This window comes from Achroia grisella, unplaced genomic scaffold (genome assembly GCF_030625045.1).
Source record: "Achroia grisella isolate CSIRO2021 unplaced genomic scaffold, CSIRO_AGI_Agris_v1 utg1360, whole genome shotgun sequence".
In the NCBI taxonomy this organism is placed as follows: Eukaryota; Metazoa; Arthropoda; class Insecta; order Lepidoptera; family Pyralidae; genus Achroia; species Achroia grisella.
In genome coordinates this window covers 2,205,527-2,226,881 of record NW_026712626.1, presented here as the reverse complement: position 1 = coordinate 2,226,881, position 21,355 = coordinate 2,205,527, and the positions used below count along the sequence as shown (strand labels likewise).

Below are 21,355 nucleotides of genomic sequence, written 5' to 3'. Positions count from 1 at the left end.
ACTGTCTATGTAGGTAATTGTCCAGTGTTATTTATTATTATTATTATTATCCTACATCAAAAAAATATATATTGTTAGTCTTTGGTATCTATAACTTTGAAATATCGATCGATTTATATTACAGTGTTCTTTCTTTACCTTCACATAAATTTGAGCTACTGTACCGTCCGATTTTACCACCACTGTGGCATCTCAACGGATTCTCCTTCGGAATGCACACAGCGTGCCAATAAAATCAGAACAATGGACCATTAATTGATAAATCAAACGCCCGGTTTTCCGTTACGCCTGGCACATTGTAAAATAATTTATGACATTTTTTTTATTTAGACAATGTACCATAACCTCTAATATACTCGGACAAAGTTCGCAACGAGTATACCTACCTATTTTTTTTATGGATGATAATGAAATGGTGCGCCCGCCTGCGCTAACGGTTTACGCTGGCGGGGCACCAGTGGAGGATGATAATCGTATCACCACTGATCACTGATCTGATCGTCTGAACAGTAGGTAAGATCAGTTAGCAATTTGTAGCCAATTCACAAGGAATTTATCATGATACTTTCTAGGAGGACGCGTGGACGTGAACTTGACTTATTTATATCAATATGAGGTCAACTCAGTTAGCCTATCGAGACATATTCACCAAGAATTTATCACTATGCTTTCCAGGAGGAACAGCGTGGAAGTCAACCTGACACGGTACATTGCTAGCAATGTGGTCAATAGTCCACATTACTAACAATCCCTTCCCCCCCCCCCCCATACCTACCTATTAGAGATTCCCTCAGAGTAGCTCCTATCGTAGTAAAAGTGAGAGAAAGTCGCTTAAGCTGGTATGGCCATATCCAAAGACGCGAAGATGACTACGTAGTTATGAACATGCTCAAGATAACAAACTCGACCAGAGGTAGAGGCAAGCCAGGCCTTGGTGGAACAATATTAAGAAGCAAATGGACCAGGCCAACCTCACTCTCACTCACTCAGCCAACGCAGAACAAAACTTAAGTAAAAACTTAATAGTATATAAAATAGTAGGTTTTTATAATCATAAAACTTATTTGAGTCTCATTCAGAGAAAACTTCCACTAACATAAAAATATCATAGACAAGATAGTCTAAAATATAAAAACGATATGTAACAAAACATGATAAATGGCCATGAACTAAAACGATAAATTGTCTGCGACACACAGCGGTCTGTGAAATAGCCACAATCAATTTAGGAGCAGGGCGGGGGTGCGCTAAGTGATGAGGGGAGGGGGTAAATTGCTCTCTAATGACCAGCGTCGGCCAAGTGGCCGTGCTCACTTCACACAGGACAGTCCACTAGACTAATTAAAGAGACACAGCATCTATTCTAGTTTTATTGCGATGCAATGAGCTGTGTATGAGATATCTTATAAGTATATAAAATTCTCGTGTCAGTTTTCGTTCCCATACTCCTCCGAAACGGCTTGATAGATTCTCATGAAATTTTGTGAGCGTATTGAGTAGGTCTGAGAATCGGCCAACATCTATTTTTCATCCCCCTAAATGTTAGGGGTAGTCCACCCCTAATTTTTTTTTTATTTTAAGGCAAAACAACGTTTGCCGAGATAACTAGTTTCATATAACTTTAATGCCCCAAAATAATGTGTACATATGGCGGACTTAATACCTTGCGGCGTTATCTACGAGGCAACCATATCTATCGTTATCTACCATGTGTGGTGCAGAGAAAGATTGTTGGCGGTGCACTAATATAAATGAGATGAAGCAAAATATTTATACCTACATGAATTTCTATAAAAAAATAATATACATACGATCTGATAATTAAATTATACGTACAGTCTCAAAATGAAAGTAAGAAAAAAAAGAAAATATATATAGAGAGAACTATAGGAAAATAACAGAAAAATTTCACATTAAGGAGAAGGACAGTAAAAAGAAGTTAATATGCAAATTGATTAAAATACCATGATGATGGTTTAATAGCTAAATTAAACCAATAGATAGATATAGATTAAGTACATCTTTTTTTAAGTTTGGCAAAATGTTAAATGGCTGATAGAATCCCGATGTATAGTACCTACCTACTAGCGACAACAACGTCGGCTGATCTGCTTAAGAATATTTCTATGCTGTAGACAAAACTACTAACACTTTTTGTCTTCTTGAATTGTATTGAATTCAAGAAGTAAATCAATCTTGAATCACTTGACGTTACTGCAAGAAACATAGGTTAATAAACAACTCTCATAATGTTATCTTAAAAATATTATAACCGCGAAATTTTGTAAGTATGGATGGACGTTTGTTACTATTCCACGCAAAAACTACTGAACGGATTTTGTTGAAACTTTACAGTGATATAGCTTATACATCAGAATAACATATAGGATAGATTTAATACGGGTGAAGCGAGCACAGCTAGTATCTAATAAAACAACGCAAGCATGTTCGAGGAGAATTTTCCTAAATAAAACAAGTGTAGAACCCACATCAAACGTAGCACAAAACGATGAATTTGTACTAAGCGCTGACACTGGCAAAACATTTTGATCACCACCAATTACTAGTGTACACTGCGTCCGCAAGCATCACTCTCTCTATCTCGCTTAGAATCGTTGTAATAGCATACGTGTGTCCCGTTTCCTCGGCACACAAAAGTCTTCTTAATCATTCTCCGCTCTACAGAAAAAGGTTATATCTTAATATGTTTATTACAAAGACTCAATTTTATGATGAAGGCTATAAAGTTCAATATGGCTCAGCAGTACTCCGGTAAAGTAAAGAACAACTATTTCCACAAAATGGACCGTAATGACTACATAACTAAGTTAGATTTCAATAGGCCGGTTAAGAATTTGAGCCTTAAAGGAAATAGACTGTCCCGATAATGATAGTAGTATTACGACAATGGTAATAAAGCTTATATTCGCTCGGCTTGGGTAAGCTATTAATAAAATAAAATTACACTTTGACTACACCCCGTATGTGGGCGTGGCGGGCAAAGCCGTCGACAAACGTGAGTACGTCGCGAGTATGCTCCGGCGATAGCACGTGTGGCGCGTTAACAAAATTTGAATTTAGAACAATAGTGTTGTGTTGTTAAATCTTCTTTCGACTCAAGTTATTATGACATAGACAGTGAAAGACTTATAAAAGCAATATTTTTTTAATCGAATAAGTGCGATGGAATCAGATATAGGAGAAACACAGACTCAAAAAAAAACACCAAAACCTTTCTCAATAGAATCCATAATCGGTACAGATAGAAAATCACCCGACATTGATATAGAGAATAACCTATCAGAACATTCTAGAAACTCCGAAGAAGATGACACTGAAAGGTTAGAGGAAATCAACCGGATGCGTTATTATTTTAATGCGCCATTTCTGCAGCAGAGCGGTGTTAGTTTCCCTTTTCTACTAGGTTATCATGAACCTTGGTTATCGAGGGTTTTTAACTCTAGTCAGGGTGCAACAGTGACGGAGAATAAAGAAGAAGAGAAGAGAGATAGCCCCGTCAGTGTTGGCAGTGAGGTGGAAAGCGACGGCGGCGAAGATAACACTCAAGGTGATACTTTTTTATCCTTTAAATTAACCATAGACAAATTATGGTACCTAACTAAGAATAAATTAAAGTGCTATTCACTTTTTAAAGCGCTATTTAACATAGTTCAGGACGATATTTATTTATTTAGGTAGTTTAGTATAGTATTGTATTTATAAATTGGCAAGCTTTATGCCATAAGGCATTGTTTACCAGTTAACCATTAGGTAGGAACAGAAAGCGGTTGAAGGGCAGTGGTATAGGTACATAGATCTTCAAAAAATTTTCGTATATATAAATACTAATATTATAGTATAAATATATAATATATTAATGAAAAATATTGTACCCAACTTAAAAATAAAGGCAAGTTTGTGATTATTCTAAAGAAATTTATCTAGAATGAAAATTAAGTACCTAAATTTTTTTAGAACGGTAGGTACCTATACTAACGATTCATAAAAATTGATGTTTTAATATATTTTGTAACTGATTCGGTATTTACCTAATATCTGTATAAATACTGAAGCAATAAATGAATTTGATTTGAAATCATAAATTAAATTTTTAATTAATAACTAGGTAATTAAATAGACATCTTTATTCATATAGGTACACTTAAAATGAACCCTTTTTTTAAAAGTCATTTTTTATAGCCTATTATTTCATGTAATGTTTCATTAAAATTGATTCAGTAGTTTTTTCATGATAAGTAGCAAACATCCATCCATCCACACGTTTATAATATTCGTAAGATTATATTATCCAACATTACCTACATTTTTTAAACATTATGTGAAAAGATACTGACGAATAGCAATAATTTTGTAGGTAGGAGTAGATCATCAAAGTAGATGCTTTCACTATCAAATCCTTGAAGCGCCGTGCCGTAAACAAATAAGTAAAACAACCTGATAGGTAGGTACCATAGTCTAATAAACGATAAAGTTCGCATTTTAAACTAAATAATAAATACCATTTACCTACATACATATATTATAATACGTTTAATCGACAATTAAATAGTAACCGAATTAACGCATCACATCACTAATTGAATAGCTAATGATTGCGCAATAGCAGTTTCGCGCCATTTGGAATTAATAATTTATGTTTGAATTAGGTTATATTTTATAAACAATTGCTGTATTTATTATTTTGAAGGTTGTTTTTATGAGAGTTATGGGTACTATACAATTGACAGAAATAATTAAATACAATTTTTGTAATACAATAGAGATTTACATAATGTGCATAGAAAACAATCAGACCGAATAAACAATCTTGCTAATCAATACAAATGTTTGTACCGTGTTGTATGGAGACGATCCCACAACCATCGGAATTAAAAACGTGTACTTAACCACGAGATCACTAAGGCTGTAAAATGTCGAAATGCCATGGTGTACCAGCCTACGCTAACGGTATACGCTGGGCAACAGTGGAGGACGATAAGATGAGCTCTATAGATGATTTATCACGATGTGCTAACTGACCTAACCTCATGCTCATCTTATCATCCTCCACTGGTGCCCCGCCAGCGTATACCGTTAGCGCAGGCGGGTGCACCATTCCATTATCATCCATAATAAAATATATAACACATACCCATAAAATATAGATGAATTGTTGAGAATTTCTTTTTGGCAGTAGTTTGAAAATAATTACAATTTCTTACATGGGACTTGCCAAATCGATTACAAAAGAAGAAAAAAATCGACAGAGTATTCGAGAAAACTATCTACTCATAACATTGCTGAACGACCTTTTATTTTTTTAATATAATTTAATAATAACATAAATATCTAATTATTTTAATTAAATAGAAATAAAAAAATGTACCTACTAGAACAATGAACCTAATACTAAAAACTTTAAATAATATAACATAATAACTTAATTAACATTATAAATATAGGTACTAGTGACTTCGTCCGCGTGGAATTTAACTTTTATTTTTCTAAAATAAAATATTTTTTCTAATATAAAAATAGCCTAAGTTACTCCTTACTACATCAGCTATCTGCCAAAAATAGTCTCGTCATAATCGGTCCAGCCATTTCAGAGATTAGCAGGAACAAACAGATCGATAGACAGACAGACAGACATACAAATTGTAAAAACTGTTATTTTGTTGTATGTACCGTATTTATATTCATATGTAGGTATGTAGTAAAAAACGATTATTTCAATATTACAAACAGACACTCCAATTTTATTTATATGTATAGACTAGCTACTCACCCCGGCTTCGCCCAGGTCTACATGTAATATACATATAAACCTTGCTCTTGAATCGCTCTATCTATTAAAAAAAACCGCTTCAAAATCGTTGCGTAGTTTTAAACATTTAAGCATACATAGGGACGGACAGACAGCGACAGCGACTTTGTTTTATACTATCTAATGATAACTAAAAGACATTATGTGTAAATATATTTTAGTATTGGTTTTTACTAGAAATAGTGTGTGTATAAAGTAATCTGCAGGATTGCTTCTCGCTTAATTCAGCAGCCAAGCTGCTTTTGTGTACACAATTTCGATGTAATGTAGAGACATAGCATCTCTGTGCATTTTCTAACATATATAGCACACTTATTATAATACTGGCGTAACTCATAAATAACAAATTTTGGAAAGTCCACTTTATAACTGTGGAATTATAGTCTAATATCAAAAATTTCAAATTTCTTAATTAGGTACACCAGTATTGTACTAGATATGTGATATACTTACCTAAGTATATCACAGAGAGTTCTATAGTTCTATTCACGGATTTTTATAGCCTAACGAACAAACGAGTTTGAGCCCCATCTGATGGTAAGTGATTACCGCCGCCCACGAGAAACTTCTTGCTACCCACAACCACATTGTGGAATCACCTTCCCGCAATGGTATTTCCGAACCGATACGACATTGAGACCTTCAAGGAAAGAGTATATTCCTTCTTAAAAGGCCGTCAACGCACTTGCATTTCCCCTGGTGTTGCGGGTGCTCATGGGCGACGGTAATCACTTACCATCAGGTGAGCTGCATGCTCGTTTCTTCTTATTCTATATAGTGGATATGTACCTTATGCTATAAAAAAAAAGATATACCTACCCAGCAAAAGCATAGCTATGTAGTCTTTCGAAATAGTAACGCATCAGTGATACCAAGTGGGATCACTCCCGTGTGACCATAATATCCGTGATGCTGTTCATATATGGACATCATTTGCCACTTACCATCAGGTGTTGTTTGCCAATTACGTAAAAAAAAGTTAGAAAAAAAGTTACTAAGCAGATGTGACAATTTCTGTTTACAACAATCGGTTCTCGCGCTCGTACCGATGTGAAATTTCACGGTACAGATGCGAATTGAGTGGCGTGAACGATTTATATCAAGGAACCAGAACTAATCGGATATTATCGGTTTTCTATCACTATTTGTATCGATGTATTGACTTTGTAGACACGTCACTTTACTACTGTTGGCACTTTAGATGTGTAGTATTTGCACCTTTGCTTTGATTTTTGTCTATTTTTTTGGTAAAAAAATAAAATTAAAGTGTTCGTATATATAATAATTAATAAGTGTAGTGTAGTTAACGTATATATAATAAGTAATAAGGGTAGTTTGTTTTTTAATCTCGGAGACAAGTTTTATATTAGGTTATTAGGACTATTAAATAGAGTTGTGGCACTACCGAAAATGAATATTAATTACACATTCATATTAATAAAATAAAAAAAACATTAAGATATAACAAAATAATAATAAATACAAAGCGGCAATGGAGCCGCTATTATCTGTAGCTCAGTAGATATTTCATCATCCACTGATCCATATCATCCCTCACATCTAAGCTTACTCTCCTTTAATCTAGGCATCATGTGTAGATCACACGATTACATTTATACAATTTATATGTTTACATGTGAGAGGATTCTTGTCAAAATTTACAATACTTATACTAGTGATCACCGAATGGTCATTCATCATCATCTCAGTCCGGAAGACGTCCACTGCTGGACATAGGCCTATCCCAAAGATCTCCACGACGATCGGTCCTGCGCTGCTCGCATCCAATGCCTTCCAGCGATCTTGACCAGATCGTCGGTCCACCTTGCTGGAGGCCTTCCCACGCTGCGTCTTTCGGTCCGTGGTCGCCACTCGAGTACTTTACTGCCCCCACGGCCATCTGTCCCATGGGACAGTATTTGACGATAATTCATTTAAATTATAAGTTTAAATGAATTATTAAGGTTCTTTTATCTAAGACTATACTTCTATGCGTGTGTTTGTCAAATGCATGTGTGTAATGATTTTTTTTTCAATTTAATGTATTGTTATGCGTAATTAAAAAAAACAATATTAGTACTCTATATAAACTATAAGTGTGCTAAATTTCATACTCCTCTGTCCGCACAATTTTTATAAAGGGGTACAAGGTTATTGCTTCATGTATTGATACGTTGATTAAATAGAAAAATCATGTTTTTTTTTGTTGATTTAATTTAATTTATGCGTAATTAAAAAAACAATATTAGTATTCTGCACTCTATATATTAATATATAAAATTCTCGTGTCAGTTTTCGTTCCCATACTCCTCCGAAACGGCTTGACCGATTCTCATGAAATTTTGTGAGCATATTGAGTAGGTCTGAGAATCGGCCAACATCTATTTTTCATCCCCCTAAATGTTAGGGGTAGTCCACCCCTATTTTTTTTTATGTTAAGGCAAAACAACGTTTGCCGGGACTGCTAGTAAACTATAAGTGTGCGAAAATTCATACTACTCGGTCCGCGCAATTTTCGTAAAAAGAGGTACAAACTTTTTTCACGTATTATCTATTAAATAGAAAAATTAAATTTTTCAAAATTAGAAGCTAGAATTGCCTGCTTTTTTATAAGTGAATTAAATTAACCACGCCGTCTTAAACATTATGTAAATACTTTTAAAATGATATATAATACTTACAATAGTTATTGTTAATTTTAAATGAACAGTATTTTTTAATATGCTTATTTATTAGATTGACATGACTTAGAATGATTTCGTACTCTATTAACTGCCATATCTCAACCTCCAACCGACATCTTACAAAGAAACTGCTTTGCAGCTATCTGGAATTATCTATACATATAAATAAAATTGGATTGTGTCTGTAATATTGAAATAACCGTATTTTACTACATTCATATCTAATAATATGAATAAAAATACGGTACCTACATACCAAAATAACATATTTTACAATTTTTGTATGTCTGTCTGTTTGTTCCGGCTAATCTCTGAAATAGCTGGACCGATTTTGATGAGACTTTTTTGGCAGATAGCTGATGTGATAAGGAGTAACTTAGGCTACTTTTATTTTAGAATGTATTTTTTTATAAAAATAACGTTAAGTTCCACGCGGACGAAGTCGCGGGAACAGCTAGTTTTAAATAAAATCCGGTATAAGGCATTTGAATTATCATCATTGCCTCATTGTATGCATTTATTACCCAGTAATAAATCAAGGAAAATTCAAACAAAACCTTTAAACATTCAACAAAATATTCGGCGACAGTGCAACGTGAAAATTTAAACAGAACCGACACGTGACCGCAATGCCGCCGAGTCTATTTACCGAAATTTACCGATAAACATCCGATTGGAATGAAACTGCATTTTAAATTTACAATCGATTTAACACCGCCACGCCGCTCGGACGCACTATTTACGAATGCGTTCCAAATTCGAAATTTAAAATTCAGATCGCGACGGAATGGCGGGAACCGAGTTTTATGCGTTTACATTTTTTAATGATCTTCATTTTTGTAATCTAAACTTTATTGATGGTAAATAAGAGCTACTTTGTCATTTCTCGGTCTGCTATTGTTATGTTTGTCGTGTTTTTACAATTCATTTGGCGCGTTCGATAACTGTCAATCGTTGGCGGCGCGGCCATAAGAAATAAATGTATTTATTTGCCAAAGGGATCGGCTTTATTGCTGTTTTTTCAAGGAAATTGCACAATTGCACAGGCGAATACTGAGTTTGTGTTATAAATTAAGTTATAAGTAGGCACGATATAAATGTCTTAACTTATTTCATACTATTATTTGCGAGGAATGTTCAAATTAATATACATCCTAAGACAGACCTTCATTTGTTATTCTAAAATGACAACGTTTTTACAAACTAGCTGTTACCGCGATTTCGTCCGCGTGGAAATTAACTTTATTTTTCAAAAGAAGTTTTCTAAAATAAAAGTAGCCTAAGTTACTCCTTATTACATCAGCTACCTGCTAAAATAAGTCCCGTCAAAATCGGTTCAGCCATTTCAGAGATTAGCCGGAACAAACAGACGGACAAAAATTGTAAATAATGTTATTTTAGTCTATCTATTGATATTCAAATGCATGTAGTAAAAAATTGTTATTTCAATATTACAAACAGACACACCAATTTTATTTATATGTATAGATTGCACATAGGTTTACAAATCCTAGGCCTGATTATTGTATTGGTCTGTTTTTTTAGTGTATGATAAAGGAATTGTGCACCCGCCTGCACTACCAGTATACACTGGCGTGGCACTAGTGGAGGATGATAAGATGAATATATTAAAACAATAATAAATCATTCACTTATTCATGCCTTTGTAAGATTTAAACCAATTGACAATGTTAAATGATAGGAAAAATTACACAAGAAGAATATCAGGAAACTTGAGTCAAATCACTGCCGGTCAGTATAGGGCCAGGGCGTGGCGCTGATGCGGCTCCATCGTTTTTATAGGCCGTTTGATTCTAAGGACCTGATTCACCATCCTTTTCCGTTTATTGTGTAGAAAAATCAAAAGCTCATCTTTCAGTCAGAGGTGTGTGGTGTATGTGGCGACGGATGAGAGACGACAGCATGCAACTGAAATGCGAATGTTGAGATGGATGTATGGTGTGACAAGAATGGATAAGATAAAGAATGAATACATAAGAGGAAGTATGAAAATGGCGCCGGTGTCGGAGAGGTTAAAGAGTAATCGTCTATCGTGGTACATGTAATGCATAGGTATGAAGATCATATCCTAAGGACAGTGTTACATATGAATGTGGATGGTTATAAGGGTAGGGGAAGACCGAAAAAGAGATGGACTGTGTGGAAGATGATATGGTGAGAAAGGGAGTAAATAACGGGATGACTGCGAACAGAGATGAATGGAAGAGAAAAACATATAACGCCGACCACAAATAAATGGGATAAGGAAGAAGCAGATGATGATAGCTGAGAGGTGTGTGGAATTCTTACCCAATACCACACGCTGTTTTTTCAGCGCCATTGCCGGAGTCACGATATCGTTTTGCATTCTATTGCGACTCAGGCGAGATTAATTTTACTATCCTAATTTAATAAGTTGTGTTCTGCCATGACATATATCGTGAGATATGGCAGTGAATTCTGGAGCCAAGATACTCCAATTTCCAACGTCCTCCAAGCAGAGGGCTGCGAGGAAATGTGTGAGATTCTTACCCAATAAAAACCTACATGGTGTATCTACGAGCGCTATTGCTGAAGTCGTGAGGTCGCTTTATCATTCTACACAGGAGAGATTCATTTTACCAATCCTACCCACTTGCTTAATAATTGTTCTGCCTTGATAATATCGTATGGCGAAGTATAGTAGTGAATAGTTAAGGAGCCAATATACTAGGATGTATGTACGAACTGTAGTAGCCAAGATACTAGGAGACAGGTGAGCGTGATAGACAGATGCGTGATGACAGGATACCATTGACATTGCAAATTGAAATCAGGCTAAATTTTACCCACTTTCGGATTTTCGGTACTTCTTTACGGCTATGTCTAGACTTCGTCTTCTCCAGTCACGACTTTATTTACCATCTGATGGTCCATATGCTAGATTGCCACTGTATTATAAAAATAATGTGTTTCCAAATTACATACAAAATTTCTTGCAAATCTTTAGGAATTACGTGACAAACATATGTTTTAATTGTTCGACATAATGCCTACGGCTATCAGGGAAATCATCCCCACATTCACCCATCATTCATGGAACCTAAATGATCTCGGAGAGTGCAGTTTCAGAGAAGCTACCTCTTGCACCTCGGCAGGTAAAACTACCTGCCGAGGTTTTCTTGATAGACTACATGGAGTTTTTTAAGAAGGGTATATTAAGTTTCTTAAGCGTGTTTCAGGCGTCCATAAGCTACGGTAACCGTTTATCAGATGGGTCCTATACTTGTTCGCCAACATTGTAGTATAAAAGAGAACGTCATATTTTTTATCACTGTCCCTACCGTCAAATGACAGCCGGCCAGTACTTGGGCAGCTCTTTATGGCTGTTCATCTGCTTGTAAGAACTTAGGACATATGTCTCGGTCAGTGCGGTTTCAGAGGATCTTCCTCCCGCGTACACTTACATTGCGAAATGAACTACCTGCTGAGGTTTTCTTAATAGATTGCATGGGGTTTTTCAAGAGGGTATATTCAGTTTCTTAAGGGTGTTTCATTTTAATTGACATAGGCTACGGTAACCGTTTACCGCCAGATTGGATGCCCTACATTACTTCGCCTTACCGTTTAGATGGGTCCTATGCTTGTTCGCCAACATTGCAGTATAAAAGAGAACGTCATATTTTTTTATCACTGTCCCTATCGTCAAATGACAGCCGGCCAGTACAGGGGCAGGGCGGGGCGCTGACGCGGCGGCTCCATCGTTTTTTATTGACCGTTTCATCTGAGGGCTATTCCAGCTTCCTTAAATTATCGATGACAACGTCAATTTGAGGAAAAAACTTTATTAGTTCAACCCAAACCATGTTGATGTAATAAGACTGTGTCCCTCCTTGTTTGGGTATATTGTAGGTTAAGAAATCTACGAAACTACTTTCTAGAAACAGAAATAATCTTTATTCAAATAAACTTAACAACTTTTGAATAGTCACATATTTTTTATCTCATACTCAATCGGAATGCAGACTCACCACAAGAAGAACGATCCAGAAACTTCTGTGTTGCTCTTTTAAATAGATATTGTTCTAAGTATAAAGACATTAAGAGGCCTTTCACATTTTTTGGCCTAAAAGCAGTGTCTTTGGGGTTCTGGTTCTAAGAAATTAAGAGTCGGATATACATTTTGATTCCTGAATTATATAGATAGATATCTAGTCTTAAAAACAACATCTTTGAAATGTTAATTTTCTCTTTGTTAGTCTTCCTAATTTCTAAAATAGTTTATTCAAAAACGCTAAATGACAGAAGTTTGGGGTCGTCGTTCATTAATAAACAAACATAAATTGATATGATATCTTTACTAAAACTTGATAATTACTTTATAAATTGAGACAGCATCGTCCTTTTCTTCATTTTCAACTTAAAAATCTAAAAAATTGATCATAATTAAACCCGAAATTTCAACAAAACTTTGCCATAATCATTTCTAATTTTCTCATAAATACAACGAAATTATTGCATAAAAAAAAACATAATAATAAAGTTAATATACTTGTAAATTAGAAATATGAAAAAAAAATATAAGTTTCTAAGAAAAAAATAAACAATAATAATAATTTAAAGTTGTATAAATTCCGTTGCGCCAAAAGTAAATTCTCAGTGCTGCGCTAGCGCTCGTCGAGGTAGAATCTATGCTATTTTTTACAACACCGCTAAGATAAGACATTCGTCAGTGAACATTAGTATAGAGCGACTAAACCATTTTGATAATTTAAGTAATATTTAATTAATTTTGCTAATATATACTTATTTCTACGAATATTAATTTAAAGTTGTTGTTAAATATATATAATATATAATATTTATTTTAGCATGCCAAGACAAAAGTACAGTTATGCTACAAATAAAACCTACCTACCCTGCTGGACTATGAAAAGCACAAGAGCATGGTATTTCGTCACACTAATGGCAATTAATTGTTAAAATTAAAAAAGAGAACATTTTAGTATTTTTAAAAATAACGCTTATCTGAGAGAAAAATGTAAGAAAATGGAAACCAATTTTACTCTATGTTTATTTTGTAGTTTTTTTCTAAATTAAAATAGGGTTATTGTTTATAAAAATACCATTATTATTTTTACGTACATTTGTCTTGTGTTATATAGTGTATATCATCTAGTATGCAATGTGGATTGTAAATAAATTACCAAATTATATATAAATTATATTCCTTAATGTTTAGAGATATTTTATCCAATTTTATTTTATTTTACACAATACAGATATTTCTAAATTGCAGCTATTCTGTTATTATACTCGTTGGACTTTCATTACTGTACAGTTATGTCAAATAATTATGCGTGTTTGGGTGAAAAGTCAACAACATTATAAATGTTTTTATTTAGAGACTAGCTTTTAGCTCGCGGCTTCGCCCGCGTGAATATGGGATATATAGGTTATCGCGCGTTTAAAGATCCGTGTACAGTATTGGGACGTTATATATAAACCTTCCTCTTGAGTCTATCTATTCTGTCTATTAAATAACAAAGAATCAAAATCTGCGTAGTTTTTTAAGATCAAAACATACATAGATCTATTACATGTGTAGATGATATTTTAACCGGAAATTGAAGCCGTAAAAATGGTATTGGTAGATCAGTTGGAATCATCGGTATTCTTGGTATATAAGCTGGTTGCCCAGCTAACGTACCGGTTATAATGGTCTACAATTAAATTGTCTTTCAATTCTTTAGTAAGCAATATATCCAATGGGACGCCATTGCACATGTTCGGCGGGCTTCAATTTCATGACTGGATCATGCTTTTGAGAAATTCCTTCCTCAAGTTTGAGCATTTAGTGTGGGAAATCACTATCTGTGCTTCCATAAAAATGAGCTCTCAAATTTGTCAGTAGTTTTAAACTTTCAATTGAAGTCCATAAGGGAGACGATGTTGACACAGAGAGTCTTTCAGAAATCTGAGAATGAGAGCAGAGGTGTTTCTAAGGTCTTTTAAGGTTCTGTCCAAAATCTCTATAGCTCATGGTGATTTCATTACATATAATCAATGAGGCGTCTTATAATAATTTATAAAAAGGTTTGACATTAACAATTAATTATTTATCAAGAATCGGCCAACCAAGAACGAGAAGCTGCAATATCAGCCAATATCATGCAGCGACGTCAATGATGCAGGAACAGCAATGATAGCAGTTGAAGCTTTTTTTTTACAACTTAGAATGGCAAACAAGCTGAGAGCCGTCAGCCTGATGGAAAGGGGTAACCGTCGCCTATATACATGAGCAGTACCTGCCATGTTCATATCAGCACATTGTTTCCCTCATGCGTTGCCATTCCTGAAAACTCGGGTGTTATTCCCCTGTACCTTGTAAATTCACTACCATATATATACACAGGTAGTCTATATAGATAGATAGATATACATATACACAGATAGTATACCCTGAGAAAGGTCATAGACTACTTTATAGTGCGAAAAAAGTATTGTAAGGGATTAAAAGCGGAGATGAAAGGTTGTATAAAAGTATCGTCATTGTTTAATTGAAACAAAGAAACTTTTTTAGGTTATAATCTAAATATATTTCCTTTATTTGGTCAATTTCATTATACCACGCTGACGAAGTCGCGGACACACCTAATATACATATAAGGATGGGACCTTTAAATCAAAACAAAGCCTTGAAAACACAACTATTATATATAAATAAAATAATTATTTGCTAAGTATAATATTTAGAACAAGTGAATATGGCAATAATGTATCCGACTCTTATAATAAATTATATTGTATCTATTAATAAATAAACTGAATTAATATGTAAGAAGAATTAATTAGTAAATTTATGTTATAGTAATTTCATCTTCCTGTCCTTATCCCAATTATTTGTTACTCATATTACTTAAGGTTTTGGCTTTTAGTTGTACAATCGGCCAGCATCCTGACATCAACCCTCTAGGAATAATATAATAAAAAAATATGGTCATTATTAGCACTTTGATAATTAAGATAAATAACGTTATTTAAAAAAATCCAATAAGTAGTCTCAGTTAAGTAGAAACATATCACATTATTAATTAAAATATTACAAGGATCAAAATGGTTCATACTAAATCCACACCGATTGAGCTACACGGTTATTTGCGTCTGTGTGCGTGTATTACTGTGTGTGTGCGTAAATCCATGCGATTAAACCTAAAGTTGAGCGGCATCATTTTGTAATAGTCCTCTTAACAAGGATAAGGTATGCGACAATCGACATGTACATAAACTGATACGCATTCAATCTTTGTGCAATCAGATAACATATTCAGCGCTCTGAATTTGAAGTTAGCATTTCTCTACAAAAACATAATTATCATTTATAAACTCTTCAATTTTACATTTTTTACAAAATAAAGTGATTTATAAGACTTAAATATTTTTTCTGGTAGATTAAGAACTTACTCTCGCAGTTTGTTGTAAAACCTTACGCAATTTCTATAAAACGAATTACTAACTTTTGTTAAACGGCAGTTAAACCAGTTTGTTGTTATTACGTAAGTTTTTGTTGCTGTAATGTATATGTACTATTTTTTGTATGTTTTTTTTTGGTGTAACATATATGTTTCCGTAATCTATGCTATATAATGAAGTCATATATTATATTTATCTAAAAATAATAAGCAAGAACCAGCTAGTATTTCAAATACGAATGTACGTATAACTGTCTGTCTATTTGTTACTTTTCAGTAAACGTCTGAACGGGTTTTCATGAAATTTGTCGTGGATATAGATTACTGTTTGTTTGTTTGGGCACAGATCGTAATAACACATAGGTTAAATTAAATAATACAGATATAGCACATAATAATACTATGTACATATGTATATATAATACTACTACCAGAATAACACTATGTTTTCTGATGTACAAACTATATCATTGTAAAGTTTACTCAAAATCAGTTCAGTAGTTTTTACTTAATAGAGTAACAAACATCCATCCATACTCATAAAACTAACAATGTAGGTAAATCAAAATATTGTATTTCTTACACACCGGTACCGACAGGGCATGTTTTGAATAATCATAGGTTTAAGACCATTATGTACACATGTTACAGTAAATAAATTGAATTGTAACGAAAAAAAAAATTATAAAACCAAATCTTCTGTCTGCACAGGAAACGACTCCGAGCCAGACCTTGAGGACTCCAGTACCGACACCCCGCGGGAGACCAGCAAAGCTCGCCGGAGAAGGACCGCCTTCACATCCGAACAACTGCTGGAGCTGGAGAGGGAGTTCCACGCGAAGAAGTACCTCAGTCTGACGGAAAGATCTCAGATAGCGTCCGCTTTGAAACTTAGTGAAGTTCAGGTACATCTTTAATGAAATACTAACTGTTAACCGCGGTTCTACTTGCTTTTTTAGATAAATAATAGCTTATGTCTGCTCTGGTGATACTCCGTCCGTCCAGTTGAGTAGTTATGAAAATGTCAAACATCCAGATATAGGTACTTTCACAGAAATTATCTATACATGTAAATAAAATTGGAGTGTCTGTTTGTAATATTGAAATAACCGTTTTTTACTACATGCATATGAATATAAATACGGTACATACACCAAAATAAAATTTGTCTGTCTGTATGTTTGTTTGTTCCAGCTAATCTCAAAAATGACTGGATCGATTTTGACGGGACTTTTATTGGCAGGTAGCTGATGTAATAAAGAGTAACTTAGGCTACTTTTATTTTAGAAAAATGTAGTTAAATTCCAAGCGGACGAAGTCGCGGATCCAGCCAGCTGGCATGTATAATAATAATAGGTATTTCAGAACAATTTAAACAGCGCCATCTAGTCCCACCCTAAGCCTATTTTATAGATAGTAGACAACTGATACAAATATATGGATACTTGCATAAATATATAAATGCAGTACATAAAAAATGTTAGTGTAAACTATAATAACTTTGTTGAGTACCTAACCATAATATTAATATATTTTTAAATACTGAAACACTTTTAATGTCCTTTAAATCTACAGGCAAATTATTATATACTAGCTGTACCTGCGACTTCGTCCGCGTGGATTTAACTTTATTTTTCTAAAGTAAAAGTAGCCTAACTTACACTCTATTACATCAGCTATGAAAGTCCCGTCAAAATCGGTCCAACCATTACAGAGTTTAGCCGGAACAAACAGACAGACAGACAGACAGACAAAAATTGTGAAAAATGTTATTTTGATGCATGTACCGTACGCATGTAGTAAAAAAACGGTTATTTTAATATTACAAACAGACACGTCAATTTTATTTATATGTATAGATTTTTGCAGTTTGATAACGAGATCCATGCAAAAAGGAAGTTCAGTATTAACCATATAGAGACTTTAGACTTTATTTAGCTTCTTATTTTCCAGGTTAAAATATGGTTTCAAAACCGAAGAGCGAAATGGAAGCGCGTGAAAGCCGGCCTCGCGTCTGGCAGTCATTCCGGCGGGAAAAACGGTTCCGGCACCAAAATAGTTGTACCAATACCGGTTCATGTGAACCGATTCGCCGTACGCACCCAACACCACCAGATGGAGAAACAAAACGGCCTACAATACCGATTGGACCGAACACAACCATTACCCGGCAGTCTGTTACAATCGCAAACGTCAGCATTTTTGAGTGCATCGAAAATAAACCAACCGGATAATCGAGAATCGATACTAAATCCGGTTTTAGGTCGCAACACTATTTATGAGGCGAGCATGTCCGCTAGGTTGGCCACAATGAATCAAGCCAATATGAGACATTTCAGTAATCAAAATGGCCGACCTAGCTAATTTTAGGTTGTATATATTTTTAGTTTTGTGCGGACCATCCTAATTAGTTTTAGAGGTTGCGATTTGGACATGGCATCCCTTCTGTTCGATCCCTTGGCTCATTCAAACGGGGATCGAAGTCTGAAACTATATAAGAACCTCTAGCGGTATCCTCAGACTGAAGTCGTATCCATCAGGCCTTCAGGCCTTCCTTCCTTTGACTTGGAGTGCCATCCACATTCGTCTCCTATCGTTTGGTGAAGCTGTAAAGGCCAGCTGCGGCAACTAGCATTAGAATAATTCTAACTTTGAAAAATAGACTCTACAATTTTAATTATAATAATTAATAATATAGAATCTGCTCCTCTTTTGAAATTGATAAAAAAGCAAACCCTGTCCAAATCGCAATAAATCAATGTGTAAATTTATGTTTAAGATATTAGTTTATAGCATATTAATTAATTATATATAGGTATATATATTGTAAATTAAAAAATAATAAATGCCGTGTGATATACATTATTAGTTTCTTTAATATTTCTACCACTCCTAATAATAACACTTTTTTCTACCAGTATATTGTATTCACACAATACACATTAACAAGGAGAAGGCATGCGACAATGCACCGTCCAATTCAACGGGGATCGAAATTACGACGGCCTGTGCCGAGGTTCGAAACCATAGCGGTGCCCTCAGACTAAAGTCGTATCCGTCAGGCGAGAGTTGGCCTTCAGCCACTCCATGAGTTCTTCCTTTGGTTTGGAGTGCCATCTGCACTCGCCCCCTATCGTCCGGTGAAGCTGTAAAGGCCAACTGCGGACAACAGCATTAAAATAAAAAAGTCGTATAAAGACCTGTTTGTAGTCTTGAATCAGACATATTTTCGATTTAGAATATTACTATGGACATAACTTATTACTTATACGTTATTAATAAAATAGTTTTAACCGACTTCAAAGAGACGCAACTGAAAAGTTGTTCAATTATTTAAGATTTTTTTATATAATTGAAACAGTAAACAAGTCGTCACCTTGTCCACCTGATGGTAAGTGGTAACCGTCACCTATATTGTATCTACGCTATCGTGGAAGACTGCCGCCACTGTCTTTACCACAGAAGCAATTATTTTTGATATTATAATAATCTCAGGACAATTCACACAGCGCCATCTAGACCCAAGTTTAGCTTGTGTTATGGGTACTAGATAACTGATACATATACATAGATTTTTTTTTGTAAATATCTACATAGTATACATAGAAACACCCAGACTGATACAAACAATCATACTCATGAGTACAAATGTTTGAGCCTTGCGAGGAATCGAACCATTGACCATCGGACGTAAATCTGTGTGCTAAACCGCTAGACCACCGAGGTCGTCATATTATTTTGTTTGTAATTAGCAGACCCGGCCATGCGTTGCTGTGGCTAAGGTTCTTGAATAAAATAATATTGCGACTATAAATTGAGATGTAAGCTATCCTATCTTTCAAGTTGGATCAAATTGCACACAATGTGCAAATCAAATTTGTAATCGGTTCAGTAGTTTAGGAGTCCATCACGGACAAACAACTACACGTAATTTTTATATATAGTATGAAGATTTACCATCGGGCCCATTAAAATTTATACTTTAGAGTCTCGAAAGAAACTCAAAATAAATAAACATGAACAGTACTACGTACTGTTGAAGACGAGGTACACGGTCACCCTACAATGTTATCGAAAAGTGGGCGTGTCAGTGAGCTAAATCTATTATTTGTAACATCTCTCAAAATAACATTATTTTCACACAAGTTAAATAATATTTTATTCTACTCTACTACAATTAAGGTCCAAAATCGTATGTGAGATAAATCAGCAAGCTTTATAGGATTTCCCGTACCATTGCCACATGCATACATTCCATTTTGAACCTTGAAGTCCAATACAATACGATTTAAAATTAGTTTACAATAGAAGACTCTAATATTATATCTATCGACTCTAAGACTATAGTAATAAGATTCATTTTCGTATATACATATATTTGATAGAATATTTGTCAATATGACACACGAGTTAATGTGTTTGCCCTTTGACATTTCAACAATAGAAATGAAAGATAGTTGATTTTATTGTTTGTTTGACGTAAATTGAAGGTGACCACGCCGCATCATAACTTAGGACTGGATATAAACTAGGTTTTTTACGGATGATAATGGAATGGTGCACCCGCCTGCGCTAACGGTTTACGCTGGCGGGGCACCAGTGGAGGATGATAAGATGAGCATGAGGTCAGGTCAGTTAGCACATCGTGACATATTCACTAAAAATTTATCGCGGTCTCCAAGGAGAACCGCGTGGAGGTCAACCTGACATGGTACATTGCTAGCAATGGGGTAAATAGTAATTAGTAATGTACTCATGATGTCTTTCCCCCTGTTTCGGGATAGTAATACGTCGTTGTAAGTGCCCCTCTGATCGATCCCCCGTCCAATTCAAACGGGGATCGAAATTACGACGGCCTGAGCCGAGGTTCGAACCCCCAGTGGTGCCCTCAGACTAAAGTCGTATCCGTCAGACAGGAGTTGGCCTTCAGCCGCTCCATAAGTCCTTCAGCGGGTTTGGAGTGCCATCTGCACTCACCCCCTAACGTCCGGTGAAGCTGTAAAGGCCAGCTGCGGCCAGCATTAGAGTAGTCCGAAAAAAAAAATAGACGTAAGTTGAGATGTATATTAACAGATGAGAATGTACTGACCAAATGTACATTACAATATTGATCTTACCTACATACTATTGCGATTTTATTTATGTAGAGGGCAAATAAGGAAACACCATCCGCAAACATTTCTTTTCTCTTTTTTATATGTACAATAATATATGTCCATAACACAAAGGAGGTTTATATCCAACACATACTAAATATTCATCCATTTAACCGTATTCAGAACCGAAGCAGCCAATCATTGGAAATCGACGTCTTTGTGACAGACTCGACCCATTAGCTCCCGAGATATTGCTACTCTGTGAATTTTCTACCGCATATGGGGAGTGTTCTTAAA

At 34.9% G+C, this 21,355-nt stretch overlaps 1 protein-coding gene across 1 annotated transcript; it reads left to right on the top strand.

Moving 5' to 3' along the window:
- The first annotated feature begins 3,034 nt into the window (after window positions 1–3,034).
- LOC131855365 (homeobox protein GBX-2-like) lies at window positions 3,035–18,441 on the top strand. Its single transcript, XM_059206623.1, has 3 exons — window positions 3,035–3,568; window positions 16,674–16,867; window positions 17,916–18,441. The coding sequence occupies exons 1-3, from the start codon at window positions 3,184–3,186 to the stop codon at window positions 18,324–18,326; spliced, it is 990 nt and encodes a 329-aa protein (XP_059062606.1). The 5' UTR covers window positions 3,035–3,183; the 3' UTR covers window positions 18,327–18,441.
- Window positions 18,442–21,355: the final 2,914 nt, after the last annotated feature.